The sequence below is a fragment of the Oryctolagus cuniculus genome, chromosome 6 (assembly GCF_051225735.1).
Source record: "Oryctolagus cuniculus isolate XC-2025 breed Fujian yellow rabbit chromosome 6, ASM5122573v1, whole genome shotgun sequence".
In the NCBI taxonomy this organism is placed as follows: domain Eukaryota; kingdom Metazoa; phylum Chordata; class Mammalia; order Lagomorpha; family Leporidae; genus Oryctolagus; species Oryctolagus cuniculus.
Window position 1 is genome coordinate 1,368,065 of NC_142872.1, and position 22,233 is coordinate 1,390,297.

The 22,233-nt window shown below is 54.5% G+C and overlaps 3 protein-coding genes across 5 annotated transcripts; 2 read left to right on the top strand and 1 right to left on the bottom strand.

Moving 5' to 3' along the window:
- The first annotated feature begins 4,939 nt into the window (after positions 1-4,939).
- On the top strand, positions 4,940-7,489 carry LOC127486268 (olfactory receptor 11L1-like). The gene has a single exon (XM_089334716.1). It carries the CDS (start codon positions 6,007-6,009, stop codon positions 6,976-6,978), a length of 972 nt encoding a protein of 323 aa, XP_089190842.1. The 5' UTR covers positions 4,940-6,006; the 3' UTR covers positions 6,979-7,489.
- Positions 7,490-10,405: 2,916 nt separating this feature from the next.
- LOC149125895 (olfactory receptor 6F1-like) lies at positions 10,406-11,375 on the top strand. The gene has a single exon (XM_089334720.1). The coding sequence runs from the start codon at positions 10,697-10,699 to the stop codon at positions 11,228-11,230; it is 534 nt and encodes a 177-aa protein (XP_089190846.1). The 5' UTR covers positions 10,406-10,696; the 3' UTR covers positions 11,231-11,375.
- Positions 11,376-18,485: 7,110 nt separating this feature from the next.
- LOC149125896 (butyrophilin-like protein 10) lies at positions 18,486-21,403 on the bottom strand. 3 transcript variants are annotated; one of them, XM_089334718.1, is made up of 4 exons: positions 21,145-21,403; positions 20,363-20,480; positions 19,890-20,243; positions 18,486-19,359 (listed from the first exon to the last, which is right to left on the bottom strand). In XM_089334718.1, the coding sequence occupies exons 2-4, from the start codon at positions 20,445-20,447 to the stop codon at positions 18,896-18,898; spliced, it is 903 nt and encodes a 300-aa protein (XP_089190844.1). In that variant the 5' UTR covers positions 20,448-20,480; positions 21,145-21,403; the 3' UTR covers positions 18,486-18,895. The 3 variants fall into 3 exon arrangements, with proteins under 3 accessions (XP_089190844.1, XP_089190843.1, XP_089190845.1); XM_089334717.1 differs by having other exon boundaries at positions 18,492-19,359; positions 20,363-20,513; positions 21,145-21,371; XM_089334719.1 differs by having other exon boundaries at positions 18,896-19,452; positions 20,363-20,513; positions 21,145-21,350.
- Positions 21,404-22,233: the final 830 nt, after the last annotated feature.

Consider the following 22,233-nt stretch of genomic DNA (forward strand, 5'->3'; position numbering starts at 1 on the left):
ACAAGCCCCAGGTATGATTGTCAGCAGGACTGAGCACAACTGTGGTGTGCGTGAGTTTGAAGCCATGGGTGGGGCAGGAGCCTGCAGGCCTCCGCCATTCCTCAGCACATGGCCGTGCTTCTCTGGGGCTGTGAAGAGGTTCAGAAGGCACAGAGTGAGGGAATGCAGGACTCTGTCCTCAAAGAGCCGTGTGAGCTGCTGGGAGAGACTGGCACAGAATGTGGCAGACACACACCGCAGTCCTGGCCAGTCCTGCAGGAAAAAAACAGACTTGGGAGGCGGCTCAGGGACCAGGGCAGCCCCTGAGGGCCTCTGAGCTGACCTGTGAGGGTGAATATCAGCTGGAAAGGAGGAAGAGACCCCCTCTGAGGCTGCAGGGGAGGGGCAGTAGGCCCCTGCATGACTCAGCGGTTCCGGGGCAAGCGGAGGACTCAGGGCCTGGTGCATGGCTGCAGATAAAGCTGGGGGCAGGCGGGTCCATGACTCAGGCCTGGCAGCTCCTGGAAGGTCTAGGGTTTATGGTAAGAACAAAGTCTTGCCTTGGAGCTCTGCGGGGAGCAGGGTCGGAAGGATTTTGAGGCCATCTGTCTGAAGGGTTAGATGGGTCATTAAAATGGATGGACTCTGAGAACAAACACAGGTAAGCAAAGCCTTGGAGAAGAGAGCAAAAGGGCAGAGGGCTTCGAAGAAGGAGAGCAGGCCCTGGCTGCAGACTGCAGGCCGTGCCACCCGCCGCAGGCTTGAGGCAGCTGTGCCAGCCCTCAGACAGCAAGGATGCCCAGGCTGCCACTCTACACAGAGCTCAGAGCACTGAGTGAGCTGGCTGCCGTGGTACCAGGCTGCCACTTGTACACGGAGCTCAGAGCACTGAGTGAGCTGGCTGCCGTGGTACCAGGCTGCCACTCTACACGGAGCTCAGAGCACTGAGTGAGCTGGCTGACGCGGTACCAGGCTGCCACTCTACATGGAGCTCAGAGCACTGAGTGAGCTGGCTGACGCGGTACCAGGCTGCCACTCTACATGGAGCTCAGAGCACTGAGTGAGCTGGCTGACGCGGTACAGTTAACAGAGGTCCTGGCACACCTGGCATGTGCATTTCAGTGAAGAAGGAAGAAAGAAAGGAAATGACAAAACAAGTGGAGGAGGGCTAGCTGCATTAGGACAGGGAGGGTTCTACTTGAACACTTAACTGTTTTGCTTGAAAGGCAGCGAGGGAGGGAGGGAAGGAGCAAGAGCTCTTCCATCCACTACTCCATTCCACTGATGCCCGCAGCGGCCAGGGCAGGGCCAGGCTGAAGCCAGGAGCCGGGAGTTCCATCCTGGTCTACCATGTCGGTGCAGGGACCCAAGCACTTCGGCCATCATCCACTGCCATGAGGGTATTAGTAGGAAGCTGGGTTGGAACCCAAGTGGGACTGGATCCCAGGTACTCTTACATGGAGTACAGCAGCCTAACCACTGTGGCACAATGCTCACCCCAGGTGTTTTTAATTTTGTTCACTGCTGTGTCTCCGTACCTACAGAGAGCACCTGGCACACAGGCACCCTCAGCAAATACCAGTGGGAGGGACCAGGGCAAAAGAGAATGGAGAGGACTGGCTAGCTTATCATAGGAGTCTCCCACAGGTGGCGTGAGGGGCCCAACGTGAGGTCTGTAGCTGGCACATTTCACATGTTCTGCATTCCGTGTTCACACCTGTACATGACCTCACTCCATGTTTACATGCTCACATATGATGCCTCATTCCATGTTTACATTCATAAATGATCTCTATGTTCACACCTGTACGTGAGCTCAGTCCATGTTTACATGCTCATATGTGATGTCTTGTTCCATGTTTACACTCATCAATGATCTCCATGTTTACATGATCCTGTATGATATCTCATTCTATGTTTACACACTCTACATGATTTCACTCGATGTTGGGAACATGACCCATGGCTGCCTCCCTGGGTCGGGAAAGCTCATGGATTAGGTGGGAGACAGCTGGGCAAGCTTGGATGGGAGGGGCTGGGGTCAGGCCTGTGGGATTGGAAGGAATTTAGTCCTGGATGTCCATGTGTAAGGCTCTGGGTCCTGCAGAGGCATGGGTGCTCCGGGCACTGTCACTCCTGTTTTTTGGTTTCTCCAGCCTGGCTTCCACCTTCTGTGCCCCCAGGCCGCTTGGCAGGTGGTTCTCAGCTCTGGGGTCCCTCTGTGACCCCGGGCTGCTTGACGGGGTTCTCAGCTCTGGGGTATCTCTGTGCACATGTAGCCCAGTCCTAAAACACGTGGGCTTAGAGGAAGTGATCAGAGCCAGCTTCAAGGCCTGGATGCCTAATGAGAGGGTATGAGTCGGGCGTCACAGCCATGTGTGACACCCTCTCTCCCTCGTCCCTTCCCTGACTCCAACGTTTACAAACATAGCCTCCCAAAGAGTTTAGCTAAACTCCCTACACACACATGCCATCCTTGTTGTCTGGGGTTCCTCTCCATTTGTGCCCCGCCTTCTCTGATTATTGTTCCTTGTTGCTGCTCTTGATTTTATGTATAAGAAAAGAAAACAACAGAAAGAGAAAGATGCAGGAGGGGGGAGAGAGAGAGGGGGAGAGAGAGAGATCATCCATCTACTGGTTCACTCTCCAAATGTTCCCAACAGCCAGGGCTGGGCCAGGCCAACACCCAGAACCAGGAGCCCCACCGTGGTCTCCCACATGCGTGGCAGGGGTTTTGCCTTCTTCTGGACCTTCAGAACACGGCTGTCTTGGACTTGTGTCTCCCGGTGTAGCAGCTCCTTAGGTAGACCCCAGCAAGAGCCCCCCCACTTCAGCGTGTGGCCATGGACCCGCAGCATGCAGGCCAAAAACAGCAGCACCCCATGGACTTTGCTCCTCCTCAGGCAGCTACGCCTGCAAGTTAGTGCAGTCGCTTCTGTGTATGAAATTAGAATAGACTTAGATTTCAGGAAGCACTTCGGCACCTGCCTCTCTAAGACATCACTTCCCTGATCAACACAGCACAGCCACAGCTCCAGAGGGGTGTGGAGCCTTAGTTCCAGAACATTCTTCCTTTTCCTGGACCAAAATACATTTTCCTGAAGCCTCCACCTGTCCATGGCATTTTTAACTTTAGGATGAAACTGCAGTCGTAATTCCTCCCTGAAAACCACTTCTCTCCTCTCTCAAGCTGTCTTGTCTGCAATGGAGGCGGCACCCCCAGCCTCCATCATGCCCTCCCAGCACGACCCCGAAAGCCACGATGCTGCCCATGGACTGCACACTGATGACCTGGGATCTCATGGAGCATGGACCTGGACCCCTCATGGAGCATGGATCCGGAACCCGAGGCAGGAGCTCCAGGCAGTCTGCAGGCCCCGTGCTCACAGGGTGAGCACCAGATGGCTTGCCTTTCATTACGTTGAGAGCAAGCACCTTTTGCTGTGGCTAGAGATGAAACGAGGACCTGTGTTTGCAAACTGAAGTTGCCTTAAAGAGCTCCTGGGAACAGAATGAGCCCATTCTGGTGCAAGTATTTTTGAAATCCATGCTTAGCTTCTTCCTCAAAGACCCCACGTATGGCCCCGACAGCCAGCTGTTCTGGCTGGGACTGGTGGTGCTGTGGTACTTTGATCTGGTGGCCTTGAGCCAATCACTCTCTTTCTGGGCCTCTGAGTTCCTTCTTCTAAGTGGACACTGGACACGCAGACCACCATGAGAGTGAGGTCATGTGTGCAAGCCACTCAACCCTGAAAACCAACTCAACGAATGCTCCACAAATGGCAGTATTCTATATTTTACAGTGAAGTTAGGCTGTGATCTCAGGGAACTGTGGTCATTTCTCTTATGTTCTAATGATTTCTGGCAGCCATTTATTAGCATAAAATTGCCAGTAAATGACTGGGTAAAAATACCGTGGTAAAAGATAGTTATAGGACTTCAGATTTCTCTGTGCACAAGTTAATAATGCACCTGTGAAGGGCACCTTCAAAACAGCTTTACCGAGAAATATAAAAGAAGAGTTTTGGAATATCACTTTAGATAAAGTTTGAATAAAGATATCAGTGAATATATTGTTTTTGTGTGCTACGCATCATTGGGTGTTTATTTTTACTTCAATGCAACTATTAATTACTATGCAGTTACTTAAAACAAGTTAACAATAAGGTTATGAAGGTCAAGTTGAGAAATCAGTAAGATTGACAGTTCCGAGGCTCCATCACCCCGGCTGCCGTGGTGTTCACAGGAAGGCTGTCCCCGCCCACAGAACACCCCGTTTCAGTCCCTGCTGCTCCATGTTCCCCATCCAGCTCCCTGCTAATGCTCCAGGGAGGTAGCAGATGATGGCTCAAATCCTTGAGCCCCCGCCACCCATCCGGAAGGCCTGGATGGAGTTCCTGGCTCCTGTATCCAGCCTGGCAGAGCCCTGGCTGCTGTGGGCATTTGGGGAGTGAGCCAGCAGAGGGAAGATCTTATCTATCCCCCTCTTTCTCTGTCACTTTACCTTTCAAATAAATGTTTTTAAAAAAATATTTTAAAAATGACTAAAAGGGTTTTGGAGAGAAAATTCAGGTTTCTTGTGCCTATTCCAGAAGAGCACAGATTGGGTCTTCAAAATTTAAGTTTTCCCGGTGATATGAATTATTTAGTTTACCTATGTGTACACAGTTGTCAAACAGCCACCCCTGTAAAGTGTGGCGGCAGAAGCTACTCAGTGAAGAGTAACTTCTACATGTTTGGTCGTCAGAACTGTTCCATCACTAACTGCCTACTTCTTTCATTTTGGAGGAACACTCTTGTCTGATTCAATTTCCAGTTCAGCATTGCCGGGGCCTGTCCTAAGTTCAGTGTTTCCAATCCTATTTCCAGCAGAGCATGGGAGCTGCCACTGTCCCTGGTGGGCAGATTCAAGTCTCGGAAGGCCGACCTCATTGTTCATGCACCTGATTGGCAGCTCACAGGAGAGTGTCTGGGGAGCAGGGCTCTCAAGGGCAGGTCCCCAGGCGCCCCATGGTTATTGAAGGGAGGCAGCTGCTTCAACCAAACCCAGCACCAGCAGGAGATGGCAAACTGCAGATCTGATGATGGAAGCCTAGTGCAAGTTAGGTTGGAGGAGAGTAACCCGGAGCCCGGGGCAGGGGCAACGCAGGGCTCTGTGCACTGGCAGGGGGAAAGGGGGTTTCCAGGGAGAAGGAGGAGCTTGCTTCAGCCTGTAGTGCACGTGCTGGGTGCTGCGTCCCACAGCCCAGATCTCCAGGTCTGGTTGTTGTGGCTGCGGACATCAGGCTGGGAAATGAGCCCTAGCTATGGGGGCACAGCTCGCCTTTGCTCGTCGGTGTGGAAACTGTCACTAATTCTGCCCCAAGAGGCAAGCGTGTGCCACACTAGTAACAACAGTGACCAAGACAGAGTTCTCAAGAAGTCAGCGGCTGCTTCGTCCATGTAAGACTGCATGGAAGAACAGCAACTGTCTTAATTCTGTTTATTTTAATACAATTTCAAAGAAAGCTGCAAAACAGGAGCTTAGCTGCATCTCACTGCGTGGCACTGATGCCGACCCAGCCTCCTGGGAGCCGAGTTCTGTGCTTCCCTCATCCCGATGAGATTTGAGGTAATGTCAGCCCTGGGAGGTAACCCCAGCAAAATCACAAGTGGCAAGAGGCAGGGGCTTCTGTGTTAGGAAGGGTGAGCCGGGAGTCGGGGTTCAGCAGGGTGGCAGCTCCCTGGGCCTGTGTGAGCTCTGGGAAGATCCGCACCAACCCCATCTTGACACTAATTCTATCTACTTAATTAAATCAAAACGGCACTTACACAGTCTCCCTCTGTGGTCTTAGTTATGTTCAGCTGTATCTTGTTAAAGAGACATGGAATTATAGGTTCATGCCTCTGGAAAGCTGTACCCAGAGACATCAACTATTAGAAATCCTGTCTGGAGTTCCAAGCTTGAATATTATCAGCATCTTTTGTGTTCTGTGCGTCTTTTCTGTGTTCTGTGCCTCTCCCCAATTTCTCTGTCCCCTGTAGGCAATGGCCATGCCCCCGAACAAGTCCGCTGTCACTGAGTTTCAGCTCCTAGGGTTCCAGAACATTGTTGAGTGGCAGACTCTGCTCTTTGCCATTTTCCTGGCTGTCTACACTCTCACCATTGCAGGCAATGTTGTTGTCATCGCTGTGGTGAGCCAGCAGCAGCTGCTGCACTCTCCGATGTACTCTTTCCTTAAACACCTCTCCTGTCTGGAGATCTGCTACACGTCCACCATCGTGCCCCTTCTCCTCGCCAGCCTGCTCTCGGGGGGCCGGGCCATCTCCTTCTCTGCCTGCATGGCACAGCTCTACTTCTTTGTGTTCTTTGGGGCTACCGAGTGCTTCCTCCTGGCCATGATGGCCTGCGACCGCTATCTGGCCATCTGCCGCCCACTCCACTACCCCGTCCTCATGAGCCCCGAGACCTGCACCAAGCTAACGGCTGCCTCCTGGCTGATGGGCGCTGGCACGGGCTTTCTGCCTTCCCTGATGATCTCCACGTTGGACTTCTGTGGCCCCAACCAGATCAACCACTTCTTCTGCGACCTCCACCCACTGATGCAGCTGTCGTGCTCCAGTGTCCATGTCCCCGAGCTGGCCATCTTCGTCCTGTCCATCGCCGTCCTCTGCATCTGCTTCTTCCTGACCCTCATGTCCTACGTGCTCATCGTGTCCTCCATCCTGAGGATCCCTTCAGCCTCTGGCCGGATGAAGAGCTTCTCCACCTGCGGCTCCCACCTGGCTGTTGTCACCATCTACTACGGCACTATGATCTCCATGTATGTGCGCCCCCGTGCCCAGCTGTCACCGGAAATCAGCAAGATCGCTTCTGTCTTCTACACTGTGGTCACCCCACTGCTGAACCCTGTTATCTACAGCTTGAGGAACAAAGACTTCAAAGAGGCTGTTAGAAAAGTTGTGAGGAGGAAGTGTGGTATATACAGAGTTGGAGTGAGAGGAAGCTCCGTTGTTTGATAAGGAAAGCTGCGGAGGACACTTGGTGGACTGAGTGAGGCCTGGGGTGGTGGCTACAGAAGCTCTGCTGATGTCCCTGTGAGCCCAGGATGGACCCCACAGGTCAGAGCGGAGCAGCTGCTGGCGGGGGTCTCTGGCCAACAACCGATCAAAGGTGAATGGTCTCTGTTAAACCATGCTGGGGGAAATTTTATCCTTGGTTGCTTTCTTTTACCATCTAATGGGAATCAAGATGGTAACATTCCAGGGCCTTGTGACTACACACATGTGAGCTTCAGATTGTACGGGATTCCTCTTTTCTTTCAATAGCCTTAGGTACAAAAGTCTCTATAACTTCTAAGAACTGTTGGGAAATCCTTAGGACCTTTGTGGACCTGACCCTAATGGGACACTGGTGTTTGTTAAACAGCTATGGAAAGAAGGAATGAAAAAGAATATGTGTGAAATGGGCATTTATCCACAATATCTACTGGACACAAGGAAGAATAGATGAGTATTTTTGAAGTGCCAAGTATTTGTGTGTAATAACTTCTAATGAATGAATTTCTAATATCTTTTTTCAATGCAATTATAGGGGTGAGAGGGAAACTGCAAGTTATTGTGTTCTATTGTGAGTTCTGGCTGGCAAAAGATGTGCACTAGAAACCGAGACCCTTTAGTATTTTCTTTGATTCTGTCAGTGCTGAGAAGACTTCTCATGCCCATTGCTCTGGTCATTAATTCCACAAATGTTTTCTTTCTTTCTTTTTCTTTTTATTTTTCCTTTTTTTTTTTTTTTTTTTTTTTTTTTTTTTTTTTTGACAGGCAGAGTGGACAGTGAGAGAGAGAGAGAGAGAGACCGTGGCTGGCTGGGGCACTGCAGCCGGTGCACTGTGCTGATCCAAAGCCAGGAGCCATGAGATTCTCCTGGTCTCCCATGCGGGTACAGGGCCCAAGCACTTGGGCCATCCTCCACTGCACTCCCGGGCCACAGCAGAGAGCTGGCCTCGAAGAGGGGCAACCGGGACAGAATCCGGTTCCCTGACTGGGACTAGAACCCGGTGTGCCTGCACCACAGGTGGAGGATTAGCCTTGTGAGCCGAGGCGCCGGCCCAAAATGTTTTCAATCCCCTACTACATGCCAGACCCATCCCAAGGACACAGTCTTATGGAAGGGGCCAGGGCAGACTCGGCTTCAGCGTGGCCTCCAGTATGGAAGGGAGGAGAGACGCATACAGAATCATAAAGAATGGCTCATTCGTACTACGACCAGCTCAAACAGCCAAGCACAAGCTGGGGCATAAACTTGGCTCAACACTGCCTGGAGAGCCCTGTGTTTACACAGCACTTCCACCTGCACTCAGGGAGCAGCAGGGAGTGCCTGGGCCACCTGGGGGCATGGCAGGAACTGGGGAGACAGAGGAAGGAGGAACATGGAGGGAGGACCAGCAGGTCAGGAACACCAGAGGAACCAGAGGACTCCTCACCTGCTCTGAATTCAGCCCCTCCTAACACCAACCCTTTCCCACTTACTTCCAGGCAACTAGAAATATCTGGATTAAAACTCCTCATTGATTCCCCATTGTTTAACAGATCATTCACCAACTGTGTTACATTTTAGTGAGAAAGAAATCCTGATGTTTGTAAACAGGGCCTCTTGTCACTTCCAGCTGTGACTTTGGGGAATGTGCCCACTGATGAGGCAGCACAACACTGCCTTTGGAGGATGTTTCCACAGGCTCCAATGGAGCCAATGGGTGTCCTCTAGCAGGACACCCCCCAGCCCAAGGACCCTGGGGCCGGGGTCACTAGGCACAGAAGGGGGCAAGAGGACCCCAGGGAAGGGCATTGCAGGGGAGCTGAGCAGCACAGTGAGCTGAGGAGTCTGCAGTCTGTGTTATCTGAGGCCTGCAGGCGTCCTGGGCAGTTTCAGGGAGTGTGCAAAACAGTGATCAATCTGCCTGCATGGACTGTGTTTACAGCAGCGGTGGGGGGGACATTTGAGTTTGCCACTGGAGGGCTTTGGAAGCCAACAGCGGGCGCCAGAGTGCCGAGGCTCTTGGCAAACCCTGCCCAGCCTCATCTTTCTCTCCGTGCAGTCCATGTAACACTGGCCCTGATGACCAGGTGCTCATTTCTGTTTGCTGAGTTCCTAAAATCCTACAATCCTACTCCGAGCTCAGCACCCTCATGCAACGTAACTAGGTAGAAAGAAGATTTTGAGTGACTTGACATTCTGTATGTAAATAAATGTTTTCCCTCATAGTATGCATAGATTCACCAAAAGTAATGCAGTGTTGTTGGTACCAGTGACCCCAGAATAGACTATTCGATCACATGAACAGTTTAAACCATTGTTATCTATACTTTTCAATAACCTTTTAACATTCTGCTGCTTGTAGCAGGTGATACAAACAATTTCAAATCAATTGTGTGCATGGTCATTCGTTAATGTTTTTGATATACGGGTTCAGGATGGTATTTCCACCTTAATCTGCAACAGAAATACTTAATTTACAGCAGAATCAGCCCATTATGTCCCATCCTCCTAAATTTAGAATACCTATAAAGACTGAAATTGAGCAATAAACTAGGATAACTTTGAAATAAATGTCAATGAAATATTTGCATGATGGAAAACTTGGGATTTCATGGATAAAATAGGTAGTCACTCTAAGTAGGGTGACTGCATCAATCCTCCATGACTGGCATTCAAGGAGAAGTCAGAGAAACACTTTTGAACCCCCACACCCCCCCACACACACACACACAGACCTAGCTCCATAATTTACTCCTGGTCACAGCTGCAGCTTTTCAGCAGCCTCCCGAGTGTGACAGAGAAAGGAAGAGGAGCTGTGGCTTCCTTTGAAGGTCATGGTCCTGCCTGATTGTAGATCCAACTGAAGCTATTTGATGCCATCCCTATGATTAAGGAGAAACAATTCCAAGGCTTTGCAGCTTAGCTTTTAAGTGGGAAGCCATTGAGGCTTCTCAGAAATGGGCAGGCACTGTGACTCATGGGTCGGGAACTCATTGGCTCTATGATGCAGCCATGAGGACTGCTCCATCTCCTCCACTTTGCACTGTTAAAAATGGTTGGGCTCCAGGCTGGCGCTGTGGCTTAGCAGTAAAGCTGCCACCAGGGATGCCGGTATCCCATATACGTGCTGGATCCTCTCCTTGCTGCTCTACTTCTGATCCAGCTCCCTACTAATGACCCAGGAAAGTCATCAGAAGATGGCCCAAGTGCTTGGGGCCCTGCCTGCCACATGGGTGACCCAGATGAGACTCCTGACTCCTAGCTTCAGCCTGGCTTAGCCCTGGCCTTTTCGGACAACTGGGGAGTGAACCAATGGATGGACATTCCCTCTCCTCTTCCCCCTTCCCTTCCCCCTTCCCCTTCCCTTCCCCCTCCCCCTCCCCCTCCCCCTCCCTCTCCCTCTCCCTCTCCAACTCTGCCTTAAAAAATAAATTAATTAATCTAAGAAGAAGAATGATGTTCCCATGAGTGTGAGAATTCTCCATTCTAGGCCAAGTGCACACTTGCAGAAATCTGGAGGTTTGGTCTGTGTGTTAGGTGAATACGAGGCTCACAGAACTTAGTGTCTCAAATTAGCCTAATCTCTTGCAAAGGGCTGGCTGTGGCATCAAGTTTTCAGAGTCTAAACACAGAGTGTGGGGGCTGGTGGGTAGGGCCACCGCCTGTGGTGCTGGCATCCCAGTGCACTACGTGGCCATCATGAGCAGCCTGCTCTCCTTGAGGCTGGCCCTGGGCTGCTGGGCCTGTGGCTTCCTGCCCATCGTGGCACCCACTGCCCTTGTCAGCAGCCTGTCCTTTTGCGGTCCCCATGCCATCAAACACTTCTGTGACATCGCGCCCTGGATCGCCCTGGCCTGCACCAGCACACAAGCCGTGGAGATCGTGGCCTTCGTGATCGCCTGTGTGGTCATCCTGAGTTCATGCCTCATCACCCTGGTCTCCTACGTCTACATCATCAGCACCATCCTCAGGATCCCCTCGGCCAGTGGCTGGAGCAAGGCCTTCTCCACGTGTTCCTCCCACCTCACTGTGGTCCTCCTGTGGTACGGGTCCACCATCTTCCTGCATGTGCGAACCTCCATCAAGAACGCCCTGGACCTGAGCAAGGCCATCCACATCCTGAACACCGTGGTGACCCCCGTTCTCAACCCCTTCATCTACATGCTCCGGAACAAGGAGGTGAGGGAGAGTCTGCTGAGAAAGTGGAAAGGAGGTAAACTCCCTACGGTGTGATGGGGAGGTGTGCTGTGTGCCGGCCCCCAGACTGCAGGGCTCTCCATTCCTGCAGCATGGCAGGTGTTCTGATCATGGCTCCAAGTGCACCACAGAGTGGCAGAGATGCTTCTTTGGTTCCAGCGGGGAGAAAACAAAGGGGAAACACCTGAAAGACAAAATCAGACCTATCAAGGGAAACACTGGGTGCAGGAGCTCTCCTTTCTCATGCAGGAGGGGAACAGGAGTTTTTGATATAAGCAAACTAGCTTGTCCAAGCAAAATAGTAGTACATTGACGTGGGTTGTCTTTTGAGTTTTTTTTATAACATTAGGGACACATACTCGGTGTGAAGCATACATTACGAAAACTCCAAGTTCTCGTTCTTTGTAAGATTTTTGTATCACCTTGTAAATCTGGGGTGTAAGAACTAAGACAGGAAAATGCATGAAATCATAATGGAAATGAGAGTACCATTATTCCCACGTGACATTTTCTTGGGTGAGGTATGGTAATAGATGCAGATGGCAGGGGAAGCTGCTAACTTGCAAGATGCCACATCTGTTTCACCAGAACTGAAAGGGTTTGAGTAAAGCTATAGAAGTCCCGTGATGATCCGTGTTCAAGGTGCTGTCCCTTGAGAACGAAAGTGACAAATTCTGCTTCTCAACCACAGAATTAGAGTTTCAGAGAAAAATAACCTTGGGGTACAATAATTAGAGCATTTTGTTTTTAATTTCCCTCCAAAAGACCCCATCTTAAGGAGCCAGAAGCAGGCCTTGCCTTCTCAGCCATGCACCCAGGAAGATTCATTTCCCCTCACCCACTTTCCAGGGCTGGGGTTAGACGCTGCAGTCAGGGGCTGGCCAACAGAGCCAGGCAGAGGAGCGGGCTGGGGCTGTGTTCTTCCCCCAGGAGGAAGGCGGGGGCTGGGAACAGCTGCCCTCAGACCTCCCTGTTCCCATCATTAGGAACCTTTCCTGGTTTTGGAAGTGAATGGGGCGGGGAAGGCTGCATGTTGGAAGGACATAGGAGAACATGTTTTAACTGAGACCGAGTCCCCTGGCAAAGATGTGCCTCTGTTGAAAGTCTACCTCCTGGGGCTGGTGCGATGGTACACTAGGCTAACCCTCAACCTGTGGCACCGGCATCCCATATGGGCGCCAGGTTCTAGTCCCTGTTGCTCTTCTTCCAGTCCAGCTCTCTGCTGTGGCCCAGAAAGGCAGAGGAGGATAGCCCAGGTGCTTGGGCCCCTGCACACGCCTGGGAAACCAGAAGGAAGCACCTGGCTCCTGGCTTCCAATTTTTGTAGCTCCGGCCATAGCGGCCATTTGGGGAGTGAACCAATGAAAGGAAGACCTTTCTTTCTCTCTCTCTCACTGTCTGTAATTTTACCTGTCAAATTAAAAAAAAAAAAACTTAAAAAAAAAAGTCTGCCTCCTAAGAGACCATAGGGGTGAAAAGTGGTGAACTTTTGTCACCTGTCACAAGGGTTGTGGCCAGTATCTTACAAACGTAAGACTATTGCAGTTTTTGTTAAATGTGAGAATTTTGCATGAGGCACAGCGGAGACACACACAGGGCAGTGCTTTTGAAAGCGTGTCCTCCAGGAGTGGGAGAAACGCATCTAATGTCTACCTCTAACAATCGGGAGAGGTGTAAGTGCAGCACTCTCAGGTATACACTGAAGTGCTGATGGATGCGTGAAGACGCCCTGGGGACACCTGGGAAACAAGCAAACATTAGAGAGCAGGTGCAGAAGAAAACAGAAGGGATGAGATGGCGTCAGGATGCAGCTTCCTCCCACCTTGTGGCGTGTGACAGGACAGCAGTGACCACGGGGTGAGGAAGCCTGCAGAGCACTGCCTCAGCCATGTGACCAAGGTCAATGCCAACAGCCATGACAGGACACATCCTTTATACCACATGACAAGAAGTCTTCTTCTTTCGTGACTTGTCACTCGAGAACATACAACCCACAGCACATGCAACCCGAGTTGATCCTGCCTAAGTGCAGTTGGCTCCCACACTGCCCTGCGCCCACGGCCTGAGGATCTCCTCGGTGCCTTTTCACACACTGCACACCTCCCACGGTCTCACCTCCACAGGCCAGGATAGCCAAGCATTCCCACCCACTCCCAACGAGAGGAGGTACTGGACTGCTGACCCTGGCTGCACAGGAGTCACCCCTACTCTGCACAGCCATCCATACTATGAGAAACCGAGAGGTGAGAGCAACTCCATTACAGGGTAGGAAAAGCAGAAATATCAGGAAAGAAGAAGGCAGGGCCCCCTCTTCTGCCAGCAGTGAGCTCGGCTACTCCCAGTGCTCCCTGCGACACCCGCAGACCACCACGGTGCTCACCCCCAGTCTACTCTGAAGGCACAGTGTGAGGTGGGCATTGGCTCCCTGCACCCCCCTGAGAAGGGATACAGCAAGGGCAGCACTGATGCACCCAGCGAAGGGGTGAGGTAACCCACAGGCAGCCTCCAGGGACAGACGCATGTGCACCAGCGAGAACGAGTCAGGAGGAGCACGGCACAGAAGGCAGGCTGGCTGGTCACTGTGTGCAGGGCACCCAGAGGGAGGGGAGGGTCCAGACCAAGGCAGACAGGGGTAGGTATGGTGGCACAGCAATGCTGGCATCCCGCTTGGGTGTGCTGCAAGACCCAGCTGCTGCACTTCCAATCCAGCTCCCTTTAATGCACCCGGGAAAGCAGTGGGAGATGACCCAAGTGCTTGTAGGAGACCTGGAAGAAGCTCCAGCCTACTGGCTTTGGTTTGGCACAGCCCTGGCCATTGTGGCCATTTGGGGAGTAAACCAGCTGATGGAGGATCTCTCTCTCTCTTGCTCTCGCTCTCTTGCTCTCACTCTCGCTCTCTTTCTCTATCTCTCTCATCCCTTTAACTCTGCTTTTCAAATAAATTAGAAAATAATTAAATAGGCTGGCACTGTGGCTCACTAGAGTAATCCTCTGCCTGCGGCGCTGGTACCCTGGGTTCCAGTCCTGGTTGGGGCACCGGTTCTGTCCCAGTTGTTCCTCTTCCAGTCCAGCTCTCTGCTGTGGCCCGGGAAGGCAGTGGAGGATGGCCCAAATGCTTGGGCCCTGCACCCACATGGGAGACCAGGAGGCAGCACCTAACTCCTGGCTTCAGATCGGCACAGCACACCGGCCATGGAGGGCATTTGGAGGGTGAACGTACTGAAGGAAGATCTTTCTCTCTGTCTCTTTCTCTCACTGTCTAACTCTGCCTGTCAAAAATTAAAAAAAAAATAATTAAATAACAAATTAAAAGGAAATGCACACAGCCCCATAGCATAAAGTGCACACATAGCCCCACATGACAGAGAATGATGTGGACAAAATATTAATGCCTGGGCTGAGAAACTGCTCTATAACACTAGAGAAAGTTAACAGTAGTTCAATAACCTTCACAGCTGCATTGGTCAATCTGGGTCCATCTTGTTAGCTCACTTACTTCTTTTTCCTACCATTTTCCAAGGGGCTCCTTTTTTTCTTTTAAAGTGTCTTGAGGTTTACTTATTTACTTAGTTGTATTCATTTTATATGGAAGCTGGAGGGGGAGGGGGAGGAAGTAGCCAGTGCTGGGTCAGGCTGGAATCAGAAACTCCGTGGGTCTCCAGGTGGGTGGCACGGGCCCAGGTACTTGAGCCATCACCTGCTGTCTCCCAGGGTGCAATCAGCAGGAAGCTGGCATCTCCCAGGAACAGAGCTGGGACTTGAACCCAGCACCATGATCTGGGATGCAGGCATCCAAGCGATGTTGTAACCGCTGAGCCAAGCTTGCACCCCGGGCTTGTCGTTTTAATTGTGCCTATGTTTTCAGTACTGTAACAGAAAGGCCAACATTATTCCAACTTTAAAATTAAAAAAATAAATAAATAAAACCTTAGGGGCAGGGGTTTGGCTTGGCAGATAAGACACTGTTCGGGAAACCTGTGGCCCACCTCAGAGAGCATGTGTTGGATCCCTAGCTCTGCCTCCTGGTTCAGCTTCCTGCTAACGCAGACTCCGGCAGTCCACAGTGATGACCCCAGAAATGGGACTCGCACATGGGAGACTGGGATTGGGTCCCTGGCTCCCAGCGTCAGGTTATTTCAGGAGTGAAAGATCAGATGGGAGCTTGTTCTCTCTGTCTCTGTCTCTCTGCCTATCTAATAAGGAAATATTTTTTAGAAGAAAATCTCCCATCACAATCCAGGAAAATGCCCACCTGACAGAGGCACCAGGGAGGCCAGAGCCACGTTCTGGGATAGCACAGGGCCTGGAGTCGCTCCTCATAATACTCCACTGCCCAGAGGCCATGCTGGGGGGTCTTGGGGACCCTGCCCTCCCGGCCCACACTGCCCAGACACATGCCCAGTGTCCAGGCCTTCCCGTCCCCCACCTCGACCTCCCAGTAGTACTGCCCGGCAAAGAACTGCTCCAGGCCAGCACACAGGAGTCCTGATCAAAGCTGCTGGTGCAGGGGGGCAGGTCCTGGTCGAAGAGCAGCCGCCTCATGCTCTTCTGATCCTCAGACAGGGAGAGCCTGGGGCTGGCTGTGGCGGGGTCCAGCGAGGGACTCACTACAGAAAGAGGCCAGGGACAGGCATCAGGGGTGGGTCCGCAGTCCCTCATGCACAGGAATGTCAGGGTCTGCCCCACCTTGGGACCCCTGTACTCTTCCTGTGTCCCTGCCAGCCATCAGCCCCAAGCAGGTGATAGGGATCTGCTCCTGGGGTGGCAGAGACCTGGCTGAGTGCACAGAGTGTGTGCGTGTGTGTCTGTGAGACAGTGCCAGTGTGTGGGTGTGATGTGTGTGTGAGAGAGCATGCCAGTGTGTACCTGTGTGTGTGACAGTGCCAGTGTGTGTGGCATGTGTGTCTATGTGTGAGGGAGCACACAAACATGTCTGTGTGTGAGAGAGCATGCCAGCATGTGTGTGCATTGTGAGAGTAAATCAATGTGTGTGTCTGTGTGAGAGTATGCCAGCGCCAACTTGTGTATATGTGTGTGTGTGAGAGCACTCTAGCATGTGTGCATGTGTCTGTGTGCAAGAGCGCATGCCAGCATGTGTGTACACCTGTGTATTTGCCTCTCCTTGGACTTTGCAAGAGCAAAAGGAGCCAGGGTCTTCCTTCCCAGGCCTCTGTGCCCACTTCCCAGCGTCTGACATGAAACCTGTGCTCTTTTAGATGGGAACACACACCCATGCACACACTTTACAATGCACACACATTACAATGCACACATGTATGCGTGCACACCACCTCCACGTGCATACACATGACCTCGTGCACATGCTCATGCAAGGCCTGGACACTGCTCACACACACCCACACGCCTGCACACATGCACTCACGCCTGAGGACAAGCCTCAGGACACCTGTGCTCTCACCCACCCCTGTCCAGCATCCTCTTGAGTAACTCTGGGCTTCTCACTTTGTCAGAAACGAGTGTGGGAGGGAAACCATGCCCACCGCCCCAGAAGAAGGGGCTCCTGTCCTCTCCTTGTCCCCTGGGACACCTGGCTCCAAGGACTCCACCCCCACCGGCCATTTCCGACGGAGGGACTTGTTTCTGCAGTGATGCAGGAGGCTGTGGTGTCTTGGGGTCTGGCTGATGGAAACCCAGCCCAGCCTCGTGTTCTGGAAGCAGCGAAATCACACGAGAGCTCACTGAGCTCCCCTGGCATCACCTGTCACAGAACACTCCCCGTCCCTGGACTCCAAGGAGCTCACGCCAAGGCTGCAGCCCGCACTGCCAGGCTGGACAGGCTCTGACGGTGCCCCCGGGGCCTCCTGTGCTGGCCGCGGTCCTGGTGTGGAGGTGGTGGGCCTGTGAGGGGCCAATGCACAGCCGCTGTGGTGCTGCCCTCAGGAAGGAGGGGTGTTCTCGTGGCACCCGGCTGGCTCCTTTAGGGGCTGCTGTGCCCTCTCCTTCCTGTCTGCCTCTCCTCCCACCATGGCGCCATCCCCACAACACGGCAGAGGCCGATCCAGGGAGCCACCTGGGACAGCTAAAGGAGCCCATTCCCCAGCCCGGGCAGTCACTATAGCCTCAAGCTCAGATGCCCCTGTGTCCATCAGGGAGGACAACCAGGGGGACCAGGCGGGAAGAACAGTGTGAAGCCTGAGACTGCAGGTTCTTGCCAGGCAGCCGGCCCCTCCACAAGCCCCCGCCCCACCCCAGGACAGAACAAAGCTGGTTCAGAAGGCCCAGGTGAGTGACAGCGGGGGTCCTGCCCAGCTCCCCACTCCCACTCACCCTGGAATGGCTCAATCCTGTCGCAGCTGGCTCCAGGCCCCAGCTCCTGTTCTTCCTGCTACCTCCCTTTCTCCGGCTGCTCCTCGCTCTCTTCCCAGTTCAGCTTCGGGCAGAGGCAGAGACCCCCAGCTATGATGAGCCCCAGCACAATGAGGATCAGAAACAGGGGCATCCTCCACGTGGAGGGTGGGGCCGTCCTGAGAGGGAGGCCCACGGGGACCCTGGGGATCCAAGCACATCGGGATGAGAGTCCCTGTCCCAGGCCCTGCTGCAGGATCTGAGTCAGGGGTACCAGGTCTCCAGCCTGCTCTGAAACAGTTCAGAAATGGATGCTCATTCACATGCACGATGGGGCCGGGTCTGAGGGAGGGTCTTCCCAAACATGGCGGGGCCCTCACCCCAGAGTGCTGGTGTCAGGAGCTGGGACTTCACCCCACAGTGAGAGTCAGGAGCTGGGACCCTCACCCCACAGTGGGAGTCAGGAGCTGGGACCCTCACCCCACAGTGGGAGTCAGGAGCTGGGACCCTCACCCCAGAGTGCTGGTGTTAGGAGCTGGGACCCTCACCCCAGAGTGCTGGTGTCAGGAGCTGGGACCGTCACCCCACAGTGAGAGTAAGGAGCTGGGACCCTCACCCCACAGTGAGCTGGGGCTTTTGTGACGTGATACATCATGAAGTGGAGCTCCCATAATAAATGGGACCCAGGAGAGGACCCTGCCTATGAGCGAGAAGCAGCTGCCCTGTCCTCTGCCCTCCAGCCTCCCCACTCTCTTCTCGGATTTCCCCAGCAGCAGAGCTGGGAGGAGTGAGCTCCAGGGGCCAGAAGCTGCCCTATGGCAGAGCTGAGGGGACCAGGTCATCCGGGGACAGACACTTGTGTACGAGCCGTGATAGAAATGTAGGACCACGCGGTGGACGTGGTGCCCGAGAAGCCAGAGAGGATGGTCTGGGAAAAGTTAAACCTGGACACAGCCAAGAATGCATGGGCAGGTGCAGTGTGTGAGTGACACCAGGGGTGGACTTAGGGCAAAAGGAAGAGCAGGGAGCCATGGGCGGACGTGCAGGAAATGCAGGTGCAGTTCGAGGAGGGGGCTGCGGAGGACACCATCCACTGGGCTCTCGCTCTGGGAACTGTAGAGACCACGAGCAATAAGAGGGGAGGGGCTGGGGGAGACACGGGGGGCTCTCAGGGCAGCAGCTGTGCTGGTGGACTCAGGCAGACAGATCTGTCCAGACCCATGGGGTCCAACCCTTAGCTGAACTGTGGACTCTGGGGGACGCTGGTGCTGGCAGCTGTGACACTCACACCTCTCCTGCTGTGGGGAGCAACTGTGTGCTGGGACATCTACATGCTTCCTGCTCCAATTTGCTATGAAACCAGAGACATGGAAAGAACCAAACAGGAAGCCGATGTCAGGGCACAACTTTCTCGGTCTCTCTGCCCAGTGGCTGTCTGCACCCCCATCTGTACTCCGCCCTCGCAGTCAACACCCAGGACCCTCCCCTCTCCCACTGCAGGGCCACAGACAGAAGCTCCAGTGTCCCGTCACACAGGGCCACACACACCCGTGCTTGGAGCCACACAGAACACTCACTGGGCAGGTGGCTCTCAGCTACCTTCCTCTCATGGAGCAGGGGGCTGGAGATGGAGCAGGTGAGACCCCCCATGCTCCTGTCTGGGACGGCCACCCTGGACAGCACAGCCAAGAGGCCAGTGGTGGCTGAGGCTGAGAAACGGGTCACAGCCGGCACCGCATGCCCCCTGAAGTCTCTCCACTCCACGTGAGGCTCTGGGTACCAGCCTGCTGAGGTGCACTCGGCTCGGATGCCCTTGTCCAGGTCCTCGGTCACATGGATTCTGGGCTCCAAGCCCAGCCCTGGGGGAGACACAGAGCCTCAGTCCAGGGATGCTGCCAATGCCAGATGTGTTATGAGGGTTCCAGAGGTGCTTGCATAGTCTCACCAATCACCTACATACAACAGAGCAGAAAAGAGTCTTGGAGAGTCAGCGGGAGTTTCCAGTGTTGCAAGTCGGGAAGGGTGGGGAACAGGAAGGAGCCCAGGCAGGGCTGACTGCAGAGCAGAATGCCCCCTCCATGTCCCCAGCTCCTCTGCCCGCCCTGGCCTGTCCCTGTCTCCCTTCTTGTCTCCCCTTCCCCTCTGCACTCTGTCTCCCCTCCCCCTCCCCAGCTGGTCCTCTTCTTCCCTGGCTCCCTGCCTTCTGCCTTTCCCAGTAATGGTGGGAAGGCAGGCTGCACCTCCTGGGACACAGCGTGGGCAGGTGGGGATGTGAGGACGTGGGGACGCTCCCACGCTGCGCACTGTGGATGGTAGCCCAAGCCTGGAGCTGGGACCGGGAACTTGGGAGAGGCGCTCCCAGGGAGGCGGAGGCCGAGGCAGCCCTCACCTGCCACCTGCAGCGCCAGGGTGGTCTCGCTGTGAGGCTTCCCGTCCCTGAAGAGGCAGTGGTAGGTCCCGTTGTCATACACAGTGATGTTGTGAATCCTCAGCACAGCTTTGCCCCTGGCCAGGAGGTCGCCCAGGAAAGTCGTCCTCCCCCGGTACTCTGCCATCTGCTCTCTGGACACCTGTGCTCCGCGCCTGTGCAGGTACACAGCGGGCGAGGGCCGGCTCCTGTACCACCTCAGCTCCATGTCCTCCGCGCTGAGGTTGAGGGACAGTCTGCAGGGCAGCAATGCGTCTTCCCCCAAGGTGGCCAGGATGGGGCCGTCTGGCCCAAGGAACTTGAAATCGGCTTTCCCTTGGGAGGCAGGAGCGAAGGGCGAGGTGAGGCATGGGTCAGGGAGTTGGTACCCACCCGCCTGTCTCCCAGGCCACCTGGCTGGGCTCCCCGGGCCCCTCTGCGGGGCGGACTCTCACCTTCCCCAGCTGGCAGGAGCTGCAGGGCGAGGAGGGAGACGGCGCAGCTGTGCAGGAAGACACCCCCACTGCCTGCCTTTGCCATGGCCCTGGGCACAGAGGGCTCTGAGGTGCCCGCCTGGCCCAGGTGGGAGAGGAGCACTGTCAGGAGCTGATGGGAGGAAGGAAGAGTCACCGCTCACGGCCCTGACAGGGCTCAGCCTTGCATCCTTCCACCGCGGGGGCCCCTCTCACCTCCTCACCGAGATCGGAACTGCGTCCAGAGCCCCCACACCCTACTTCCCTGTCTCCTCCCTGGAGGACAGGTACAGGAGCCCCCCTTCAGGAGCCCCCCTTCCCTGTCACCTCCCTAGGGGACAGGAACCCCCATTCCCTGTTGTCTCCCTGGGGGATAGGGACAGGAGCCCCCCTTTCCTGTGGTCTCCCTGGGGGATAGGAACAGGAGTCCCCTTTCCCTGTCGTCTCCCTGGGGGACAGGAGCCCCCCTTCAATGTCATCTCCCTGGGGGACAGGAACAGGAGTCCCCCTTCCCTGTCATCTCCCTGGGGGACAGGATCCCCCCTTCCCTGTTGTCTCCCTGGGGACGGGGGCAGGAGGTTCCTGAGCCCTGGCCGGCAAGTTGCCGTACTCCAGGCCTCTGGTCATCAGGGTGCTCGGTGGAGCCACACACTCTGCGGCTGCAGGAAAGTCTTTGGGGGTTCCCTTGGGGGCTCCCTGTCCCTCGAGGCTGAAGAGAGAGCAGAGCAGAGGCCCCACGGAGCCGGGGTAACAGAAATCCTCACCTAGTGGTGATCCGCGGCCAGCTTCCAGGAAATCTGGTGATTCCAGGAGAGTCTTGCATTTGCCAGAGGCGGGGGGGCAGTCCCTGGGAGCAGCCAAGCTCCAGGCTTCCACTGAATCCTCCTGCTACGTTTATTTTTCTGTTTTGCAAAAATAACCAGCTGTGCTGTTTTGGCAGTTGCAACACACACACACACACACACACAAGTGCTTCCTGGGGGTGTGGTCAGCAGAAGTGGACGATGCTGGCACCAGGAGATAAGGGCAGAGGCCCTGGCCAGGTGAGGTGACACGAGGATGGCCACCAGGGCCAGCTTTGGCCTCCACCAGGAACCTAAGAAGGACAGGGGACTTTCCACATGGGTCCCAGCCAAGGATAGAAGCTGGGGAACTCAGATAAAGTCCCTTGCTTATCTAGGACCTGCAGACCTGTCCAGTTCCTTGGGGAAAGTTGTTTACCATGGTGTTGAAATCTGCCCAATTCTGGCACTGCCTCCGGAGACTCCAGGGATGGTGAAATTCAGGCCACCTCCTTCCTGTCCCCTCCCTGTCCCTGTGGCTGTGGGGTCCTTGAGGGAAGCCTCCCTGGGGCTGCTTCTGGGGTCAGATCTCCCACAGCCAAGTGTCAAGCTTCCTCTTCTCTCCTCATTGATGGAGATACTGGGGCATGCCCGGCAAGGCTCTATGGGAACAGACACACAGCACACAGGGAAGGGCCGCTGGCCAGCATGAGGCCAGGGCCCGCGTCAGCAGTCAGTGCTGAGGGCTCCGGGCCCAGCCCCCGGCCCTCCCCAGGTGGTTTCCCTGTGAGCCTGTGCAGGGGGCGCCTGTGCCCAACCATCATCCCCCAGGCCTCGCCGTCCTTGTGAGATGGGAAGGAGGATGGGGGCTTCACCATGGCTCCTCAGACAGGAGCAGAGGGCGACGCTTGTCCAAAAGACCAAGAGCCCCGTGCACTCGGGGAGGGGGTGAGGGAAGAGCGGGGCCTGCCGCCTGGACATGGCCCACGGCCGCCTCCCTGTGTTTGCAGACTGACCCCCAGGACAGGACCACACCGTGTGATTCTGGCCAGGAGATGACCGGACGGGGCT